The sequence below is a fragment of the Canis lupus genome, chromosome 10 (assembly GCF_003254725.2).
Source record: "Canis lupus dingo isolate Sandy chromosome 10, ASM325472v2, whole genome shotgun sequence".
In the NCBI taxonomy this organism is placed as follows: domain Eukaryota; kingdom Metazoa; phylum Chordata; class Mammalia; order Carnivora; family Canidae; genus Canis; species Canis lupus.
In genome coordinates, this window is record NC_064252.1 from 34,541,531 (window position 1) to 34,561,094 (window position 19,564).

The 19,564-nt window shown below is 44.1% G+C and overlaps 1 protein-coding gene and 1 long non-coding RNA gene across 5 annotated transcripts in view; one reads left to right on the forward strand and one right to left on the reverse strand.

Annotated features, from left to right (window-relative positions):
• Window positions 1-19,564, reverse strand: part of CHST11 (carbohydrate sulfotransferase 11) — a 259,849-nt gene that overhangs the window by 176,605 nt on the left and 63,680 nt on the right. Inside the window, exons 1-2 of one of the 4 annotated variants that reach the window (XM_025462325.3) lie at window positions 2,268-2,283; window positions 1,528-2,029 (exon numbers count right to left, since the gene is read on the reverse strand). The exons of 2 other annotated variants lie outside the window; for them this stretch is intronic. Coding sequence is in view for 1 of the 2 variants with exons in the window: in XM_025462318.3 (XP_025318103.3) it covers window positions 2,268-2,304 (37 nt within the window). In the remaining variant the exon portion in view is untranslated. Of the gene's footprint in view, window positions 1-1,527; window positions 2,030-2,267; window positions 2,356-19,564 lie in introns of those variants that run through there. One more of the 4 variants, XM_025462318.3, reaches the window with a different exon arrangement.
• Window positions 2,113-5,187, forward strand: LOC112669325 (uncharacterized). Its single transcript, XR_003142175.3, has 2 exons — window positions 2,113-2,617; window positions 4,858-5,187. It is a non-coding gene; the product is annotated as an uncharacterized LOC112669325 (long non-coding RNA).

Sequence of the window (19,564 nt, forward strand, 5' to 3'; positions counted from 1 at the left end):
TCTGCCTCGTTCACCCTTTGACTCACCCTATACTCACCCCACATCACCATCAATGGGATAAGTGGATCTGATGTCTCCCTTATGCCTTTCACTCCCCACTCTATTTTCAGGTGGGGTAGGGTCTTGTAGCATAATAGTGCTATGCATTATCATCCACACTGGCAAATGAGAGGTTTCTATTCCGTCTCTGACCCCTTACAGTAGCACCTGGCAAACAAAGGCCTCCAGGCCCAATCCTCCCCACTTCCTGCTTTTGTGTACAGTTTTATTGGAAGACAGCCTTGCTCATTCATTTGCTTTTCACCTGTGGATGTGTTTGCTCTACAAATGGCTGCACAGTTAGGAAATTATGACAGAAAGTGTATGCCCCCCCGCCCAAAGCCCTAAGATGTTTACTCCTTGGCCCTTTAAGAAAGAGTCTGCCAATCCTGCCTTAGAAGAACCAGATGATGCTCATAGTAGAGTAAAAGTACAAAGTATTTTCCACACTGCTTAAAGAAAGACCAAGGGCAGCCCAGGTGGCTCAGTGGTTTAGTGCCGCCTTCAGCCCAGGGTGTGATCCTGGAGACCCGGAATCGAGTCCCATGTCAGGCTCCCTGCGTGGAGCCTGCTTCTCCCTCTGCCTGTGTCTCTGCCTCTCTCTCTCTCTCTCTCTCTCTCATGAGTAAATAAAATCAAAAGAAAGAAAAGAAAGAAAAGAAAAGAAAAAACAAGACCAAAATATCCAGCTGCTGATTGCCTCTCCAGATCTTGATCTCTAACTTAGAGCACTTATGACTTTCTAACACCACTGGATGGACCAGGTGAGACGATGCCAGCTGATCCAGGAAAGTACACTACAAATACCAAAGAATGAGCACTGCCCCTCTGCTGTGGGTTGCAGGTTCTAAGACAAGCCCAAAGGAACTGTGACTTCCACCAATGTTCCCTTGGCTGTCAACTCAGAACAGGCGAAGGGTGCCTTCTAATTTGGTTTCCCAAAGAGTCCGAAGGGGTCAGGTAGGAATCAACTCTGACTCCCAGTTTGATAGTGATGCAGCCTGCTGACAAGTTATGGATCCTCCCATCTCAGCTCTTCCAGGCATTTCTTCTAGCTGAAATGAGTCCTCATTTCAAAGTACAGTCTGGGGCTTCCAGCTCTACATCACTTTCTCCACCAACTGGCCAGACAGCAGAGCTTAGGCTCCTCCATCACAGGGAGTCCTCGGAACAGAATCATTAATCTCCTCACATCTCTCTTCCTCCTCTGTCTTCTCTGTCTGGACTTCTGATGATGTGGAACCGATAAATCACTTATAATCTTTTTATTTTTTTTAAAGAAACTGACACCTGAATATAAACTCTGCAAAAATTCTAAAGATGATATAGAAATGGGCCCCAAAATAGTTTTTATCTTCTGTCCCCAATAATGGCCCCAATTTTGGCATCTTTCTGTATTATTTATTTTCCACCTGCCAGAGGAGTATGATAAGCCTGGACTTTGGCGTGAGCAATTTGCCCAGAGAGTATGTAAAGAAGGAAGCTGACCTTGTGAGGAAGGAATTTTGCAGTGGATATCCCAGTCAACTCATCCTCTCCACCTCGCTCACCACAGCCAATCCTTATCTCGAGCCCACACAGGACTTCACAGCCCAACTGAAGTGCAGTGAATCTGCACTTTGGGAGCACTTGTTCTCTCTTCTGAATGCTTTATCGCAATCATGTTTTGACTTCCTTTCTTCTCACCTCATTTATCACTGCGGTTGGTATCTCTTTGGTTGAGAAAACCAACCATTTTACTGCGAAGGACAGGGCGGTTTATGATGTCTGGAGTGAGGGACAGACATGAAGGAAGGTGGGGAAGAACTGTATAATTCTGATGATAATGGGGCTACTTAACTTTGCTGTAAAGGCAGTTTGGGTGTCTGAAAAATAACTCCTTCCACGTGGAAAGTCTTGCCCTTTTGGACACTCTTGGTTGCCCATCCAACAGTCATCTTTCATCACTGACAGATGCCTGCCAGCGTTCAGAGAGGCAGAGGGCCCAGGTCTAAAGAATGACACATGAATAGTCTACACCAGTTCCAGCACATTCACTGGGCCCCACCCCTTTGTTCCCTCCCTTGCTTCTCCTGCAGCTAGAAAAAGCCAGTGTGACCCAGTTCTACACCAGGAGGTGTGAAAAGACCACTAGGAATGACTTGGGGGCTGAACTTGGCACAGAGTAAGCCCTCAATAAATTTTATTACTGCTACTATTGTTATTACTACTATTAATTTTAACAGAACCTTTTCTTTCCTTTCCTCTCTCCTTATTTCCTTGCATCCCTCCAGTGGTGAGCCAAGGCTGGTTTGGACTTACTCATAAGAGTTGATTATATGCATCTCTTCCCAATAATGAGTTCAGTGACATCACAATGGTAATTTGAAATCAGCCATGAAGGGGATATTTACGCCATGGAAACTGGCAAATGCTATAGCTCAGGACTCTTTTGCCCCCCAAGAGCTAATAGTTAAATACTCACCAGCATGCCTCTCTTCCTCCTTCCTTTCTTTCCAACCATCCATCTCCCTATTACAACCAGTGAGTACCTACTGTATGCAGGACATTACGCTGGGTTCTCCTTGAGAACTCCAAGGTGAGTAAATCACTGCCCAACCTTCAATGATTTTATAGTCTAGCAATAAACTTGTATCTGTGAGGATACATTTGGCGGCAAGTAAAAGAAAACCCAACCAGCAATGGTTCACTTAAGAAAGTCTGGAGGGAGGCAGTAGTCTGGCCACCTGGCAGTGAGTCAAGGATCCCAAACATCCTTGTCAGCCACTCTTTGCATATTGACTTTTCTCCTCATGCCTATGGTCTCATGTGTACAAGAGAACTGCTGCAGTTCTAGGTATCAAGACTGCTTTCAAAAGCAAGAAGCAGGGACAAGGACTTTTTCTTTTTATCTAGGAAGAAAATCATTTAATCCTCCTAACAAATTCATGAGGTGGCTCCTATAGCAATTCTCGTTTTACAAATAGGGATACCGAGGCCAAAGAGATTAAATAATTTGCTCAAGGCCACACAGCCAGAATATAAATCCAAGCATTCTGACTCCAGAGAGCACGTGCACTATGTCAGATATACCATAATGAGAGATGCGAGCTCTGGAGAACAAAACCACACCATCCACTGCTTCATTACACTACTTCGTACTACCCTCCACCGTCACGTGCATCCACCTCATACCCAAGACTTTTTGTTGCTCAGAAATGAAAATCCTTTTTGTTCATTCTTCTATGACCCCTTCCCCCAATCATGGGCAAAGTATCAGGTGCTTGGATTTGTTAACTGACATGCACCCATCTCAGCCCTAAGACTATCCAACCTGAATGGAAAACCCTGCCACTCCTGGTGCCAGCAGGCCTGCATTTGGCACCTTCCTGTTCCAATTACCCACTTGAAAACCTGGAGACTCCAATCCTGTTGGGAATCAGACGATCTTCTTGGCCTATTGCCTGTTAACTGCACACCCCCCTTTCTGGCGCTGATTTCCTTTGTACTGTGCCCACTGCATGGGAAGATCTTATGATCTGGACCCTCCCAATTACTTTCCCATCACAGCAAGTTCCAACCCCAACTGGCATCCCCACCGCAAAATGCTGGTATCCCCACTAGAGGCACCAAGAAGAAAAACATTACTATTTGCTAGGGTGGCCAAAAGACTTGACTACTCTATTATTAATAATTTTTTAAATAGAAAATATAAGTTCTCTACTGGGTTCTCTGGTGTCTCTATGACATATGCCAGAATCAGAACCTGCTCTGCAAAAGAAAGTCATCTGGTTTGGAAATCTAAGTACCACTTAACTAAGTGCTGTGGAGGACACCGTTCCAAAAGTCACAGCCTGGGGCTGTATTTGTCATGGCAAGTTTAGGTCTGCTACCTGAGCAAGTGCCAACTACCCAAAGGGAACACTGGCTAGTCCTATCACCACTTCTCTCCTGACTTTTTTGCTTTTGGACTTTCTGTTTTCCTTTGCTTTATTCTGTCCTAAAGAGAAAAGGAGATGGAAAGACCAAGTGGCTGCAGGAACCTGTAGGAGACTGACATGAAGGAACCCCTCTCCCATCCCACCCCACCCTGGAAAGAAAGATTACCGGAGGGCTGCACACACACCTTTGTGGGACTCCATTTCAATTGTGTTTTCAATCTGTTGGATCCAATCCCAGAGCTTTCTAAATGGTTTGCTCAGAGTACCTCTGATATACTAGCGAAGAACAATTTGGGAAGGAAAGCTAAACCTCTTACTGTCCCTGAAAAAAGGGAATTGTTGAGAAATACAATTGGTCATTTAGGATTCTATGACCTTGGGCAAAACACAGCACAGCTCCTCATGTCCAGTGCAATGGGGAACTGCATGCTGGGGCTCTGCAGCCAGAACAGCCAGCATGGAATCCTGCCTCTGTCACTAACACGTATGATCTTGGGTGACTTTCTTAACTTTTGTCTCTCAGCATCCCGAGTTCTTCTAGCTCCCTTCAGAGCATTAGTAAGAGGCGTAAATCTGTAAATTTTACACATAGAATGCTCAGAAGAGAGCCTGACACAGCTGTTTGTAATTCACGTTACTTTGTTATTTCGATTATCTGCCTCACCAGATCTTGCATGAACTACAGAAAGTAATATATTTAGGAGATAGAGTTTCCATTCAATAAATATTAGTTTCCCTCGAAAGGAAGGAAGGAAGGAAGGAGGGAAGGAAGGAAGGAAGGAAGGAAGGAAGGAAGGAAGGAAGGAAGGAAGGCAGGCAAGAAAAGCAAGAAAGCAAGCAAGAAAGAAAGAACAGATCAAGTATCTTCATATATATTTTGTTCTATATTTAAGCGCAGATTTTTGGATATTCAACCAATCAACCAAGCCATGTGCCCAGTTATTCTCAACAACCTGACTCCCGCATACTTTCTTCCACTCCATTCCTCAGCAGCACGGTGTGCATTGGTTCTCCGAAGGGAACGTGGACAGGCCCCGCAAAAGAATGCTAGAAGGCTGGATGGGCTGCAAGGGTCACAGGGCCCGAGTTCAGCAGGGCAGAGAGCCCCCTGCCCTGGAGAGGCCATTCAGTCACCCACAGCCCTTGAAGGAGCACCATGACAGAGAAGCTGAGAAGGCAATGAATTCATCATTTCTTTAAAGTTTTATAATAAAACCTTCTGTGAGTCCTTTTCTCTCTTTCACTCTGCAGGGCAACAGCAAGGAAGCTCTGCCAGGATCTGGCCCAATAATTCTGGGGGATTCCTGCCTTCTACGGAGATAATCCAAGCAAAAAGGACTACTGCGTACCCCTCCTGGGAGCCTCCCACCTCTCAGGACAAGGACACCACACCTGTTGGATCTCAGAACCATGCGTCCCTGTTTTTCAGCCTCAGGCAAAATGACAGCACATGTCTAACCACATAGTTGCTGTGGGAAGACCAATGACCACCCAATTGACGTTTACTGTACGTGAGGCACCTCAGTGGCTCTACAGTTAAGTGTCTGCCTTTGGCTCAGGGCATGATCCCGAGGTCCCGGGATCAAGTCTCACATCGGGCTCCCCACAAGGAGCCTGCTTCTCCCTCTGCCTGTGTCTCTGCCTTTCTCTCTGTGTCTCTGAGCCGAAAGCAGATGCTCGACCACTGAGCCACCCAGGCGTCTCAGAAGAACAATTTTAAAGGCAGTTAAGCTTACAAAAGATCACCACTCCCAGAGCACCCGAGTGGCTCAGTCGGTGAAGCATCTGACTCTTGGTTTCAGCTCAAGTCATGAGTTCAGGGTTCTGAGATCTGAGACCCAAGTGGGACCCATGTCAGCGCAGAGTCTGCTTATCCTTCTCCCTCCCTCTACCTCTCCCCCAACTCACATACACTCTCTCTCAAATAAATAAATAAATCTTAAAAAAAGAAAAGAAAAATGAAAGAAAAGACAAGACCTCCTCTTCTCCCATTCACAAAGGAAATACAAAATAGGACGTGCTGACAAAAATACCTGTCCTGCTCATGTAAAAGCTGGAAACACATCATATGTTCCCTTCCCCTATCCAGCCAACCCTGCTTTGTTGATGAGGACCCCTCAGAGACAACGCCAGCCTCAACTTTCTGCAGGGCCGCAATCCTTCTGGGGTCTGAAATGTTCTCAAGGGAACTTCCATCTCCCATTACTCCCTTCCCTGCCACTGGATCTGAAGAGTTGAATTTATTTTTTGAATGAAGCCACAAAAGTACCCAAAAAAAACCTCCTCAAAGGCAGGAAAGGTTACATACCGTGAAAATATGCTTTCTCTTCTCTCCCCCAAGCTCCCTGATGCAGCCACAGTCTCTCCACAGATACTCAAAGAACATACACTGGGCGCTGGGCCCCTACGTCCTCGCTGATACCAGCTCTTGTGTGTCTCTATGGACAGGCTCTGTGCTAATACAGGCCTGTGGTGCATGTGTTGGTATATGTAGATTAGCTCTGCATATATTGTGGTAAAACACACCTAACATAAATTTGACCATTTTCACCATTTTCAAGCATATGGTTCAGAGCATTAAATATTTACCTACCATGCAACCACCACCACCATTCATTTCCAGAACTTTTTCACCTCCCCAACCTGAAACTCCATATCCATTAAACACTCATTTCCCCTTCCACCTCCCTTAGCCCCTGGAAACTACCATTCTACCTGCTGTCTTGAGGAAGCTTGAGGAAGCTACACCCCCCTAGGTATTGCACATAAGGGGAAATATACAGTATTTGTCCTTTTGTGACTTGGGTTTCATTTATCATAATGTCTTCAAGGTTCATCCACGCTACACTCTTCATGTCCCAATCTCCGTCCTTTGGAGACATCTGGCTGGCTCAGTCAGTAGAACATGCAACTCTTAGTCTTGGGGTTGTGGGTTCTAGGCCCTATTGCATGTAGAGCTTACTTAAAAATGGGGTGCCTGGCTCAGTGGTCGAGCATCTGCCTTCAGCTCTGGTCGTGATCCCGGGATCCTAGGATTGAGTCCCACACATTGGGCTCCCCACAGGGATCCTGCTTCTCCCTCTGCCTGTGTGTCCCTGCCTCCCTCTGTGTGTCTCTCATGAATAAATAAATAAAATATTTTTTTTAAAAGATTACTTAAAATAACATTAAAAAAAGAATTTCTTTCCATTTTTAAGGCTGGATAATATTCCACCTTTGTTTATAACCACCTTGTGTTTATCTAGTCATTTCTTGATGGACATCTGGGCTGTTTCTACTTTTTGGTGATTGTGAATAATGCTGCTATGAATGTGAAGGTATAAATATCTGTTCAAGTGCCCACTTTCTGTCTTTGAGGGGTACATACCCAGAAGCGGAACTGCCGGTTCCACTACGGTTAAGTCTACGTGTGAGTTCTGAGGATCCGCCATACTGTTTTCCATGGCAGCTGCATGTGGATTATCTTTAAAACAAATGTTAGTGTGTTCTCCACAATGTTCTATGCTACTATTTCAAAAGCACTTCGTACTCTTCATCTTAAGGGAAGATGAAGTTATTTGTTAATCCCAATTTGATCCTTCACATCCAAGATGCTCAAACAGAATTAACAGACACGAAAGTTGCTAGAAGGGAAATGTGATGATATGACTATCCAGTTATTACTTAACAGTAAACCCACAGGGCATCTGATTATCTTTACTCCCAAAATAGTTCTTCCCCTCCAGATTAGCTGTCCTGAAATAACTTCCAGTGCCCTTTACTCAACTCTTTTCCCAAGTCCCCCACGAAATGAAGCAAAGAACAAAGGTGTCTGTAAAACAGTACTCAGAGGAAATAGCCCATCCTCAACAGGGGGCATCTGAAAGGAAGAGGCAATGGCCAAAATTCTATTTCAGCACACACCCACTAGGCCACCGTGGAAATTTTTAGAATGTTAGAGAGAACCACTTCGTAAATGTCAGACAAAGAGGTTTAAGGAAATAAAAAGAGAACACTCGTTATTTTTGTTTTAGTGAAAAGAAAGAATTGTACAGAGCCTACAGGCAAGCCGAACACGGAGCACTTTTAGAGAAAAGGGCCTTATGAGCACCAAGAAAAAAACCCTCCAAAAGAGAGGTTAAGGCAGATTGTCATTTAAGATGTGAACTTCTCAAACACATGATGAGTCATTCTGTAGGCTGATGCCACTCCTTGCAGGTCACCATCAAGGGTATTAGCACCTCCAGAGCAAAGCCAAAGACTGCCAGTTAATCACCAAAAGAGGCCAGCATGACCAGGGCAGATGAAAACTCTGAAAGTGTGTATCTTAGTCTGTGTCTGTGTTTAAAACAAACAACAGTCCCAGAGATGAAGAAGTATTTTTCTGACTTGACCTCAACCTTAACCCAGGGAGCAAAATCTTACAGAAAAGCTCAGTGTCTACTCTACTCCTTCAATTACACACACACACACACACACACACACACACACACACACACACGCACGATTCGCTAACACTATGCTTCCAGAATGAAAATGTGTGCCATATGAGGGCATCGAAATTCTTGCTGGCTCACTGCAGGCCACCTGGAGCCCTTGTCTCCAATGCTCATTAGCTTTGTAATTAGAGAGGATGGAACCTCTGCGTTCCCAGATGGAATGCTGTGGTTTTACCCATTTGCAACTCTCCCCACAGGCCCTTGACATGTGTCAATCGCTTCTGATTTTGCTGAGGCATGAATTTGAGTCAAGAGCCCCCAGCGAGAGAAGGGGAGGAGAGAAGAGTGGCCTCAGGTCACCAGAGACCTGCCCTATATGGCCCAGTGTCTTGGGGTTTCTGGCCCCCCCCACTCACACACACTCTCTTTTATTCTTCTTTGTGAAAATATGGCTCTCCCCGAAAAGCTGCCTGCCAGAGCTATTGATAGAAGTGAAGCAAAAATTAAAAAGTCTAGGATTGATGGTTCTTAGCTAAAAATGGTGACTTCCCCTAAATTGGAGATGCTACCTATGTTCTTCTTATGGATCCTAAGTTATAATAAATTTAAAAACATAGGTCAATTCAATGGCACGCTTTATTTATTCATGTTATTTAGCACTTTCATTCTGATATTTAGGTAACCGTTAAAAGTCTGAAAAGGTTACCGAAGTCTCTTAATATTCTGCCACTGTGACTGGCAGTTTGTGAGGTCCTGACTTGTCCTGGGTCTCTCTATCCCTCACACCTCCATCAGCTTTCTGAGCATCTAATAATTCCACTCTGCACAGCCATCCCACTTTTAGGAGACAAGCCCTATTTGAAATATTTCATCTTATGGCCCCCATCCTAATACAGTTTTTCATTCATGTGTCCCTACTTTTAATTCAGAAAGTATGGCAGTTTCATCTGTAATATATGATAAATATTAGGTGTGATGCAATTATCTTAGCAAAACCTTCCAGGGAGGTACAAATATTATTTTTCCATATTTTTATGAATGCAGAGACAGAGAAGGGAAATAAATTGCCCAAGGTCACACAGCAGCTTGGTGCTGGAGCCAGGAATAAGCACGGTCATAACCAAATCACGGTGTGCCAAAGCCTGGATTCTCTGCTATCACAGAAAGAAAGTGATAGCTAGCTGGGTAGCAGGGAAGAATGGTTAGCAAACATTCAGATAACTTTTTGCTTTCTAAATCCTACTGCCCAGCTCTGCAACTTACTAGCTGTGTAACCTTGGGCAACACTTCCCTGTGTACTGCAATTCTCCATCCCTCAGTTTCTTCATCTGTAAAATGAACACAATAGCAGAAGCTGCCTTATAGAATTCCTATGTGGATGAAATATGTTTAGTGCTAACACTGCATCCAGCACATGAGAAGTACATGTGTATAGGAGTGAGCTTTTGCTATTCATACTTGAACTTCCTAGCTAGGCCTTAATCAAAACTCAGCACTTCTTAAACTATGCACGGTGAATGCTTCCCAATGATGAATGATGGAATACTGAATTAGGGTATGGATTGGAAACTGGGGAGCTGATCACAATGTCAAACAGTTTGGCCAACTGGCCTTTGGCCAACTGTTTATACAAACAAGCCATGAAGAAAAAATAAGAAGTGGTGGAAAGAAATGGAATAGATTTGGGGGTATCTGGCTGGCTCAGTTGGTGGAGCATAAGACTTGATCTTGGGGTCCTGAGTTCAAGCCCCACAATGGGTGCAGAGATTACTTTTTAAAAAAGAAAGAAAGAAATGGAATTTTAATAAGATGCAAGGTATATAGAAAGTGCTGAATAATGGTATGATCAAAAAAATTTTTTTAAATTTTCTTGAACACCTAACAAAATACTACAGATAACGACTTCCTCCCAAGGCACAGTATGGAAAGTCGTGGGAAGGTGGCAATTTTACAATGGAGAAACCACAAACACTACCTCCATCAGGTGATCAAAACCCCATCAAAGGTGACAAGTCTTGCTGAAAGTATGCACCCTTGATATGATGTGACACCAACAGCACTCTACCATGGCCTTTCTCTTCAAATCCCCAAACCCCAGTCAATTCATGAGAAAAACCTCAGATGAATCCCAATGGAGGAAAAGTCTATAAGAAAACCTAACCAGTACTCTTCAAAATAGCCATGATCACCAAAAACAAGAAACGTTTGAAGAACTAACACAGCCACATGCCTGAGGAGACATGACAGCTGAATAACGTGGTGTCCTGGGTGGGATCTTGGTCCAGGAAAAGAACAAGAGGTTAAACACTAAGGAAATCTAAATAAAATATGGACTTGAGTTAGTAATAACGTACCAATATCAGTCCATTGGTTATGACAAATGTACCACGCTCGCATAAGATGTTAATGATAGGGAAACCAGGGTACATGGGAACTGGGTATGAGTTCTACTATCTATACTAACTTTTCCCTAAATCTAAATCTATTCTAAAACTTAGAAAGCATTAAAAGGATTTTTAAAATTTCTACCAAATAGCCACCTCAAAAACCTCAGGGACCAGGCCGGGCAGAAATTCATCTATAGATTTTCGTGAGTGGCATGATTCAATGAGGTTTGATAACTCACCCATCATCTGGCTGCTAGGAGAAGACATGGCAGAGATTTCAACCCAGGTCGGACCTCAGGGCCCACCCAGTTAATTGCTTGGCCTTATGGTTGTCCCCTAACAGGATGGAAAACCCCTGTAGCTATCTCAAGATCAACGGTGTGGCTAAAGCCCCCTAATTGGCTGGGTCCACTGACAAGCCCAGCCCACAGCCCTAGGATTTGCTGTTTTAGATCTTTTGCATCTCACAACCACACTCTAATCCAAGATGACATCCTCCCAACTGGGGGACAATTTAAACAAATTTAAAATGTATTTGAGGGCACCTAGGTGGCTCAGTCGATTGACCTTCTAACTCTTGGTTTCAGCTCAGGATGTGATCTCATAGATCTTGAGATCGAGCCCTGAGACAGGATCCCCGGTAGGCAGTGAGGCTGCTTGAAGATTTTCTCCCATTCCCACTCCCCCTACTCACCTATGCTTGATCTATCTCCCTCTTTAAAATAAATAAATAAATCTTTTTTCAAATAAGTAAATAAAATGTATCTGAGCTCTTTTTTCTCTGTCTCATTCCAAAGTGACACAATGATGGAAGCTGTGAGCTGGTGTTCTCTCAGTGTTCTCTCTAGAACACTACTCCTTTTCTCTCTGCATACCTGTGTGCTATATGGTGTATAGCCAAAGAACAGTCTGGACTTGCTTGAACCTGACAGCAAAGGAGCACTCTTTTTTTTTTTTTTTTTTAATTTTTATTTATTTATGATAGTCACACACAGAGAGAGAGAGAGAGAGAGAGACATAGGCAGAGGGAGAAGCAGGCTCCATGCACCGGGAGCCCGACGTGGGATTCGATCCCGGGTCTCCAGGATCGCGCCCTGGGCCAAAGGCAGGCGCTAAACCACTGTGCCACCCAGGGATCCCAGGAGCACTGTTCTAATAGCCTTCTAGAACACTTCCCTATAAAGCTAAGGCTCTTGGGACTGCTGCCTCTGACTCAAACTGAACTTTCCAAAGATCAGGGATTTTAAGCTACAGACACTGGTGCTGGACAGCAAGTGCCTCAGCCATCAACACATTCTAGGCACAGAGAAGGGGCAGGGGTTGGGAGAAAGCAAAGATGAACCAGACCTGAAGCCTCTTTCAAAGGCACACAGAATCAACAGGGGAAATATGACACCAAATCGTCACCATCACATGAATACCCACCAGATACTACTGGCTTGGTTCTTGGATGAGTACTTTAGAAATACTCTGTACTTAATGCTTGAAAAATCTCTGGGAAGTGGTTGCTGTTATCTCTACTTTCCAGATGAAGAAAGCAAGATGTGGAGGTACGAAGTAACTGTCAAGCAGCAGAGCGCAGTTGGGGGTACCTGAGTGGCTCAGTCCTTGAGCAACCCACTCTTGATTTCGGCTCAAGTCGTGATTTGTGTCCTGGAATGGAGCCCCTCATCAGGCTCCCCACTCAGCAGGGAGTCTGCTTAAGGATTTCTCTCCCTCTCCCTCTGCCCCTCCCTACTCCCATCAAATTAATTAATTTTAAAATTAATTAATTAATTAATTAAAGAAAAAAGATGAGAGCAATTGACATGATCCAGAACCTGGGCTTCTCATCTACCTGTGGTATCACGGGCTATTGTGGGTAACCTGACAAAGAGTGAAACAAGGGCAGGGGTAGTTTATATAAGGACATTTCATGGGCAGGCAAGGCCTGAGATTCTACATTTCTAAACTCTAACAATGGTAATGCTGATGCCACTGGTCCTCAGACACACACTGAGTAGAAGTCCTCACTGAGCAATAAGGACCATCAACTCTGGGTCAGTTCTATCTGAAGGGGAGGCTGGCTTCATTAGACTTCCATCCTGGGTTTAGGGACACCAACTCCAGACTTAAATTAAGTGGTCTTACTCTGCCCTGAAAGGGTATAAGAAGTACTAACATTCTTCATGAACTCCAAGACATCATTTCTCAGCCTTTCTGAACCCATGTTCCTAAGATGGCTTCTCGGTCCATCCATCATGTTCCTGGCTCGGCCAGAAGACTTGGCCAGCTTTACTCTTGGCATTTTATATATAGAAAAAAAAATAACCAATTGAACAGATATGCTTTATCAAATTAGTCTCTCCCCCACTCCTAATACACATCCCCTCTATACGTTGCGACCCGCCGATGAAGATAGCTGAACTAACAGATGTCATAAAGGAAAGTTAATGTAATATAGTAAAAAGGATTGTCCTTCACAATCTAACTGTATACAGGTCTCTTCACATTGAATCCAGAGCTATGATCTCTTTCATGCACCTATGTATAAATACATATATAAATTAAATTTTCTAAAGCACCACAAATGAATCCACGATCCTGTTTTAGGAAATAATGCCCTGGTTTATAACTCTGAGGTTACCTCTGGTTAAATGAATGTCATCACAAACACATAAGGCAGTGTACTTTTCCCACCCGCCCCCTAGCCCTCCCCATCTGCTTGGTGTACCCATATGGATTTAATTTTAGTAGACACTGAGCCACCTTGGCAAGAGCAGAGGAGATGTTTTCAAATGCCTCCATGCCACAATGTAAGGTTTATGTTCCTTGAGGTAAGCAACATTCCACATTGCTTCTGGAATGCAGCATAGTCAAAGAGTCAGTGTGAGATGTGGCCCTGAGGTTTAAGGACATGGAGACCTCATGGAGATGAGCAGATTAGAACACCCAGACATTAAGACCCTCTTATGCGAAAACAGTCTACCCCAGTGCAGAATGACCCATGGAGCACCAAGGACAGACACTCCCAAAGACAAGCTGCCACCAACTGCACAGGAGACAGTGTCAGACTCTGATGTGCTTAGACTTTTCTGTCATTCCAGGACGAGCCCCTGAACCACAACTCAGCCTACAGACTCCAAAGGGCAGGGAGACCTCTGAAGAGGGGATCAGAAGGAATAATGTGCAATCTTTTCGCACATACAAATTCTCTGACAAGAAGAAACAGCTCCCACCAGGACTGATTTTACAACCCAGTATGATGTAGTCTTCCAGCCCAGAATCTTTGCCGCAGCAGTTTTACAGAAATGCAAATGTGTCAGGTCTTACCATAATTAGCTACTTTTTAAAAAATGTAGAATTCCCATCTTAAATTGCCTAATGAAGATGGGGTGGTGTAGCTAATCAGAAACCTGGCTTCTGTGAACTAAAAATAATCAAGCTCCTTAATGAAATAAAATAAAAAATGTTAGCCCCTACGTTCTGGTGCTTCATAAACCAGTATGCAGATGAAAATAATCAAAACAACAAGCTCCCAAGAAATCAATCTACACAAGCATGACGTTCTGCAACCTGGCAGATTGGAGATTAGCAGAGCTTGGGGGCGGTGGGGGTGGGGGTGGGGGAGCATCTCTCCCAGCAGGAACCACATGCGGCCAATATGGGATCACACACCGAATCCTTCCTTCCTGGAAGGAAACACTCAGGAGGCAGCGGCTTCTCTCACTTCCTCAATGGGATCAGCTGAAATCCATCCACCCGGGAACCTTCAGACCTGTTTCTAATGTTATACAAATGAATTTAAAAGTCACTTCGGGGGACGCCTGGGTGGCTCAGTAGTTGAGCATCTGCCTTTGGCTCAGGTCGTGATCCCGGGGTCCTGGGATCGAGTCCCACATCGGGCTCCCTGCAAGGGAGCCTGCTTCTCTGCGTGTCTCTCGTGAATAAATATATAAAGCCTTTAAAATAAGTAAATAAGTAAATAAATGTCTGTCACTTCGGGCTAAGCAGAAAGTCCAGCAAAATGGAAATCACTACACAGAACCATAAGGGGCAGGTGGCCAACGCCTGGTTAGACTACCACTGGAACTGTGTTCTTGCTCTCAGCTCTCAGAGTTGAGAAGTGACATTTTGAGAGCTGCAAGGGAACCACAGACAGCCCTGAGGGTGAGGTCTCCATGCATCACGTCTATTACAGCATTAAAGAAAAGTGACACACAAGCAGCGGTCCTTGATAACTCATTTTGCCATCTTCTTCCTTAATAAAATATTCTGAACTGAGAAACTGAACACGTTGCAGAAATATGTAATAAGTTGGTGTGCTGAATAAGTGTATCCCTAAAACTTCTATCACTAGGACATTAATAATCTTGAAGGAAAAAAAGGCTCAGTCACTTCAAAATGAACTCTGCCAAGAAAACCTTTCCCTTTCTATTAAAAAAAAAAAAAAAAAAAGCTAGCATCTCTAATAACCCAAAACCTTCTTTTCATTATGGGGTAACTTTAATCTTATTCAAAAGAGGGGGAGGGGTGGAAGTTTAGTTTCTCTTGAAAGAAATGCCAGCTTCAGGCCAATCCAGTGAAGACACATAAAAACAGGGCATAAGCGATCAAAAAGACTTATTCTGGAAAAGTTGCATGTGACTCACTCTGCACATGCACTGACTAGAAGGCGGTTTCAGAAGAGCGCTTTCTTTTCATTGCTTATTGATTGATCTGCATTTCCTACTGGCTCATGTGCTTCCATTCTGCCCGGGCCTTAACAACCTACAAACCACTACTTACATGTCTCAGGGGAGCACAATTTGGAAGGAAATGTATCCTTTTATATGCCAATAACCCTCTTCGCATTTATCTATGTATTCTATTTTTGTTGGAAAGCGCAGATTCGAGGGGTCATACACAAGGGGACATACACAACCATCAAAATGAGGCTTCATGAAAAGTGCTATAAAGTTTAGTGATCCCCCTGCCTAATACCTTACCAATGGTCTTATTTTCCCCCCCAGATCAGAGAAAATTAAACTGACAGTTAAGCTAACATGACACCTTCTCCGTAGTACTTCACAATATACCAACACTTGGTACTTGATACCAAGATGAAGTGTAAAAGCAAATGAATCTATAATGCTGGGAAAGCTTGATCATGTTCATGAGTTTATTAAATTTTTTGCATTCTCCTGAACTCAGGGCTCCTCATTTCTTGGTCTGTAACCCAAAAAGGATGACAATGAAATCCACAGCCACCATGGCAGGATATGATGAGTACAGTAATGGAGGCAGGTTCAAAATATGATGGGAACTCATAAAAGTATGATTGAATCTGTTGGGGATATAAGAGTTCCAGTGATTTGGGGACTGGTCAAGGAAAAAGATATGACCAGGAGAGGTAGTGACACACAGCAAGCAATATTGGGACCTGGGGTGGGGAGGACTTAGGGCTTCACGAGTCAGAGAAGTTCCTCACTGCAAGAGACCATCCTGGGGCTTTGCTCAGGGTCCACCATTCAGAAGGGGACAAGAACTAGGGATCTCCCTACAGGGAGAGGAGACAGGAGAGAAGGGTCTAAGTGATATCACTCAGCATTGGGGAGTAACTGAGTCCCAGAGCTCCGGAGGACAGGAGCAGCTTGGGGTCTTATAGCCACAGGGCTCTATCTTAATCAATAACCAACAGATGCTGGGTATAGTTTCACGGGATATGCAAAGCATGCAGGCCCTAGATGCTAAAAATCTGTATGTTTGGGCTATTTTTAAAATAATTAGATGCATTAAAAAATGAGTTTGGCACCAGGTTTTTGAGCTACAGGGTTTTAGCTTGCACCAAAGAAATAAAAAGCTGGGAGCCAATAGAGTGGCCATCTTTTGCACATTTATGTAAAAGGACACAGAAGGGGAATCTTTATAGAGGAGGCTGTGAACTAAACCTTGCAATAAACTTTGCCAAAAAGGTGAGGGATAACTAGACTCCTTGTGGTGACCACTAAAATGTATATAAACATAGTACTGCCACACTATACACTTGAAACCAATAGTGTATGTCAATGTTCTTCAATTAAGAAAAAAAAGAAAACCAGTCTTGGCAGAGGAACTGCAAGAAGGTATAGGCACTTGGGACGTCTGAGTGGCTCGTCGGTTGAGCATCTGCCTTCAGCTCGGGTCATGATCCCAGAATCAAGCTCCTTGCTTGGTGGGGACCCTGCTTCTCCTTTTGTCTGCTACTCGCCCCCGCTTGTGCGTGTGCACTGTCTCTTTCTCTGACAAATAAGTAAATACAACCTTTACAAAGAAAGCACAGGCACAGAGACATGGGCAGCTTCCAGGGCTTGCTGTTCAAGGCAACAAAACAAACTATGGGGGACTGGTGGGACTGGAAGCCAGGGAAAAGGCTAGAGAGAAATGAGCCCAATGCATGATACGACATCTAGGAGCACCAGTTCTAGAGTCCAATTCCAATTTCACTCCTTTTGAGAAAAAGTTACTTCATCTCTCTAGCTTCCATGTCTTCAGCTATCATTATAAATACCTGTTCCCATGCTGGTTATTCTACATGTGATTAATATGTCAGCAGACAACCATACTAATGACCTGGCCTTGGACCTCATGCCAAGAAAGGCTGACTCCCTGCCACTGACTACATTGTTGCCTATCTACAACCAAGACAGTGACCAGGCCAGATCTAGGCTGGGAGGACCCACACGGGATAGGGGGGAGGCAGGAGGCAGGAAAACCACAAGACTGTTGCACCTGTCCTGGCAACGGAGACTGAGGGCCTGAACTAGAACCGTAACAGAAGGATCCACGTGAAGGAGAGGAATCCCTAAGACATTTCTGAGTGTGTCAACAGGGATTGAGGGGAGGAAAGGAGGAGAGAGAGGGGGAGAAAATGAAGAATTCAATGATGGTTTCTGGGGATTCCAGAATCCCTTTTCTCCATGGCCCTTAATCTTTAAAGAAAAATGCTTTAGTGAAAAGAAGCAAGGCTCTAAACTCAGAACAATTCTTCCAAGGAGAAAAATGTTACTTTCTGACACAGTACTTTAAAAAAGAAAAGGAAGGGGGTTCCCTGGGTGGCTCAGTTGGTTCAGCATCAGACTCCTGACTTCAGCTCAGGTCACAATCTCAGGGTCATGATCCAGCCCCATGTGGGGAGCATGGAGCCTCCTTTAAGATTCTTTCTCTTCTGGAGACAAACCATGAGAGACTCCTAACTCTGAGAAACAAACAAAGGGCAGCAGAAGGGGAGGTGGGTGGGGGGATGGGGTGACTGGGTGACGGACACTGAGGAGGGCACTTGATGGGATGAGCACTGGATGTTATACTATATGTTGACAAAATGAATTTAAATTTTAAAAAATGTAAAAGAAAAAAAAATATTTTCTTCCTCTGCCCCCCCCAAAATAATAAAGTAAAATAAAACCTAACAAAATTTGTTTTCTTAAAGATTTTATTTATTCATTAGAGACACAGAGAGAGAGAGAGAGGCAGAGACACAGGCAGAGGGAGAAGAAGGCTCCATGCAGGGAGCCCAATGCGGGACTTGATCCTGGGACTCCAGGATCATATCCTGGGCCAAAGGCAGGCGCTAAACCACTGGGCCACCCAGGGATCCCCAAAACCTAACAAATTCTTAACCTACATTCACAGGTAGAGGGGCACCTGGCTCGTTCAGTCAGCTAAGCATCTGCCTTGGGCTCAGGTCATGATCTTGGGGTCCTGGAATCAAGTCCTGCATCGGGCTCCCTGCTCAGTGGGGAGTCTGCTTCTTCCCTCTCCCTCCTCCTCACCCCTGCTCATGCTTTCTCTCAATATCTCGCTCTCTCTCTCTCTCAAAAAAATAAAATCTTTCAAAACAAAACAAAGATAGGTAGAGTTTTTTCCCTTCCTTTCCTCAACTTTTCCTGCAACATTCTAATTAAGCTGCCCAATGGATTACTAAGATTTTATGCTCTACTCTCTCTCTTACTCCTAAATTGTCAACGTGTTCTCCAACCATAACATCCATTTCTGTCACACAGGGCACTGTATGTAGGGCTATAGTCACTCTGCTACCCCCTAGGTTAGAAAAGTTGCCAAAAGTACATGGACATAGGGCAAACTGTGCAGTGGAAGAAAGCAGAAGTTAAGATGGTCAAAAATAGAAAATAAGGGGACAAATTAGGGACTAAGGACATGGAGGAAGTTATAAGCTAAGATCAGAAATGATGATGATGGTGATAGTGGTGGTGGTAGTGGTAGTGATCATGGTGATGTGATGATGGTGGTGATTGGGGTAATGGTGATGGTGGGGATAGTGATGGTGATGATGGTAATGGTGGGGATGGTGATGGTGGTGGGTGGTAACTATTTATTGACCACTTACCTCCTAGACAAATACTACCAGTTGTCCCCTAGTATCCGGTCTCTCCTCCTTACATAGTAATAGAGTACTCAGGCACCAGCTAGAGCCCAAAATTTCCTCAACTCACTTTTGAATTATGTGGTCATATGACTACATTCTAGTCAATGGGATAAAACAGAGACATAGGCAACTTTCAGGCCATACCTTCTACTTCCCTTTATCACTTCCTAGCTGGGATGTAGAAATGATGGTAGGAACTAAAACAGCCACCTTGGACCATGAGATGGAAAACACATATTAAGGATGGCAACACAACAAGGTAAAGAAAGTTGGGTCCCTGATCATTGTGGAAGTTCCATAACCAGCCCTGGCCCTCTACTCTGGCCATATATCAGAGAGAAATGACCTTTGACTTTTTGAAGGCACTATTATTTTGAGCCTCTTAAAACAGCTCACCTCATAAAACTCTGTACCAGG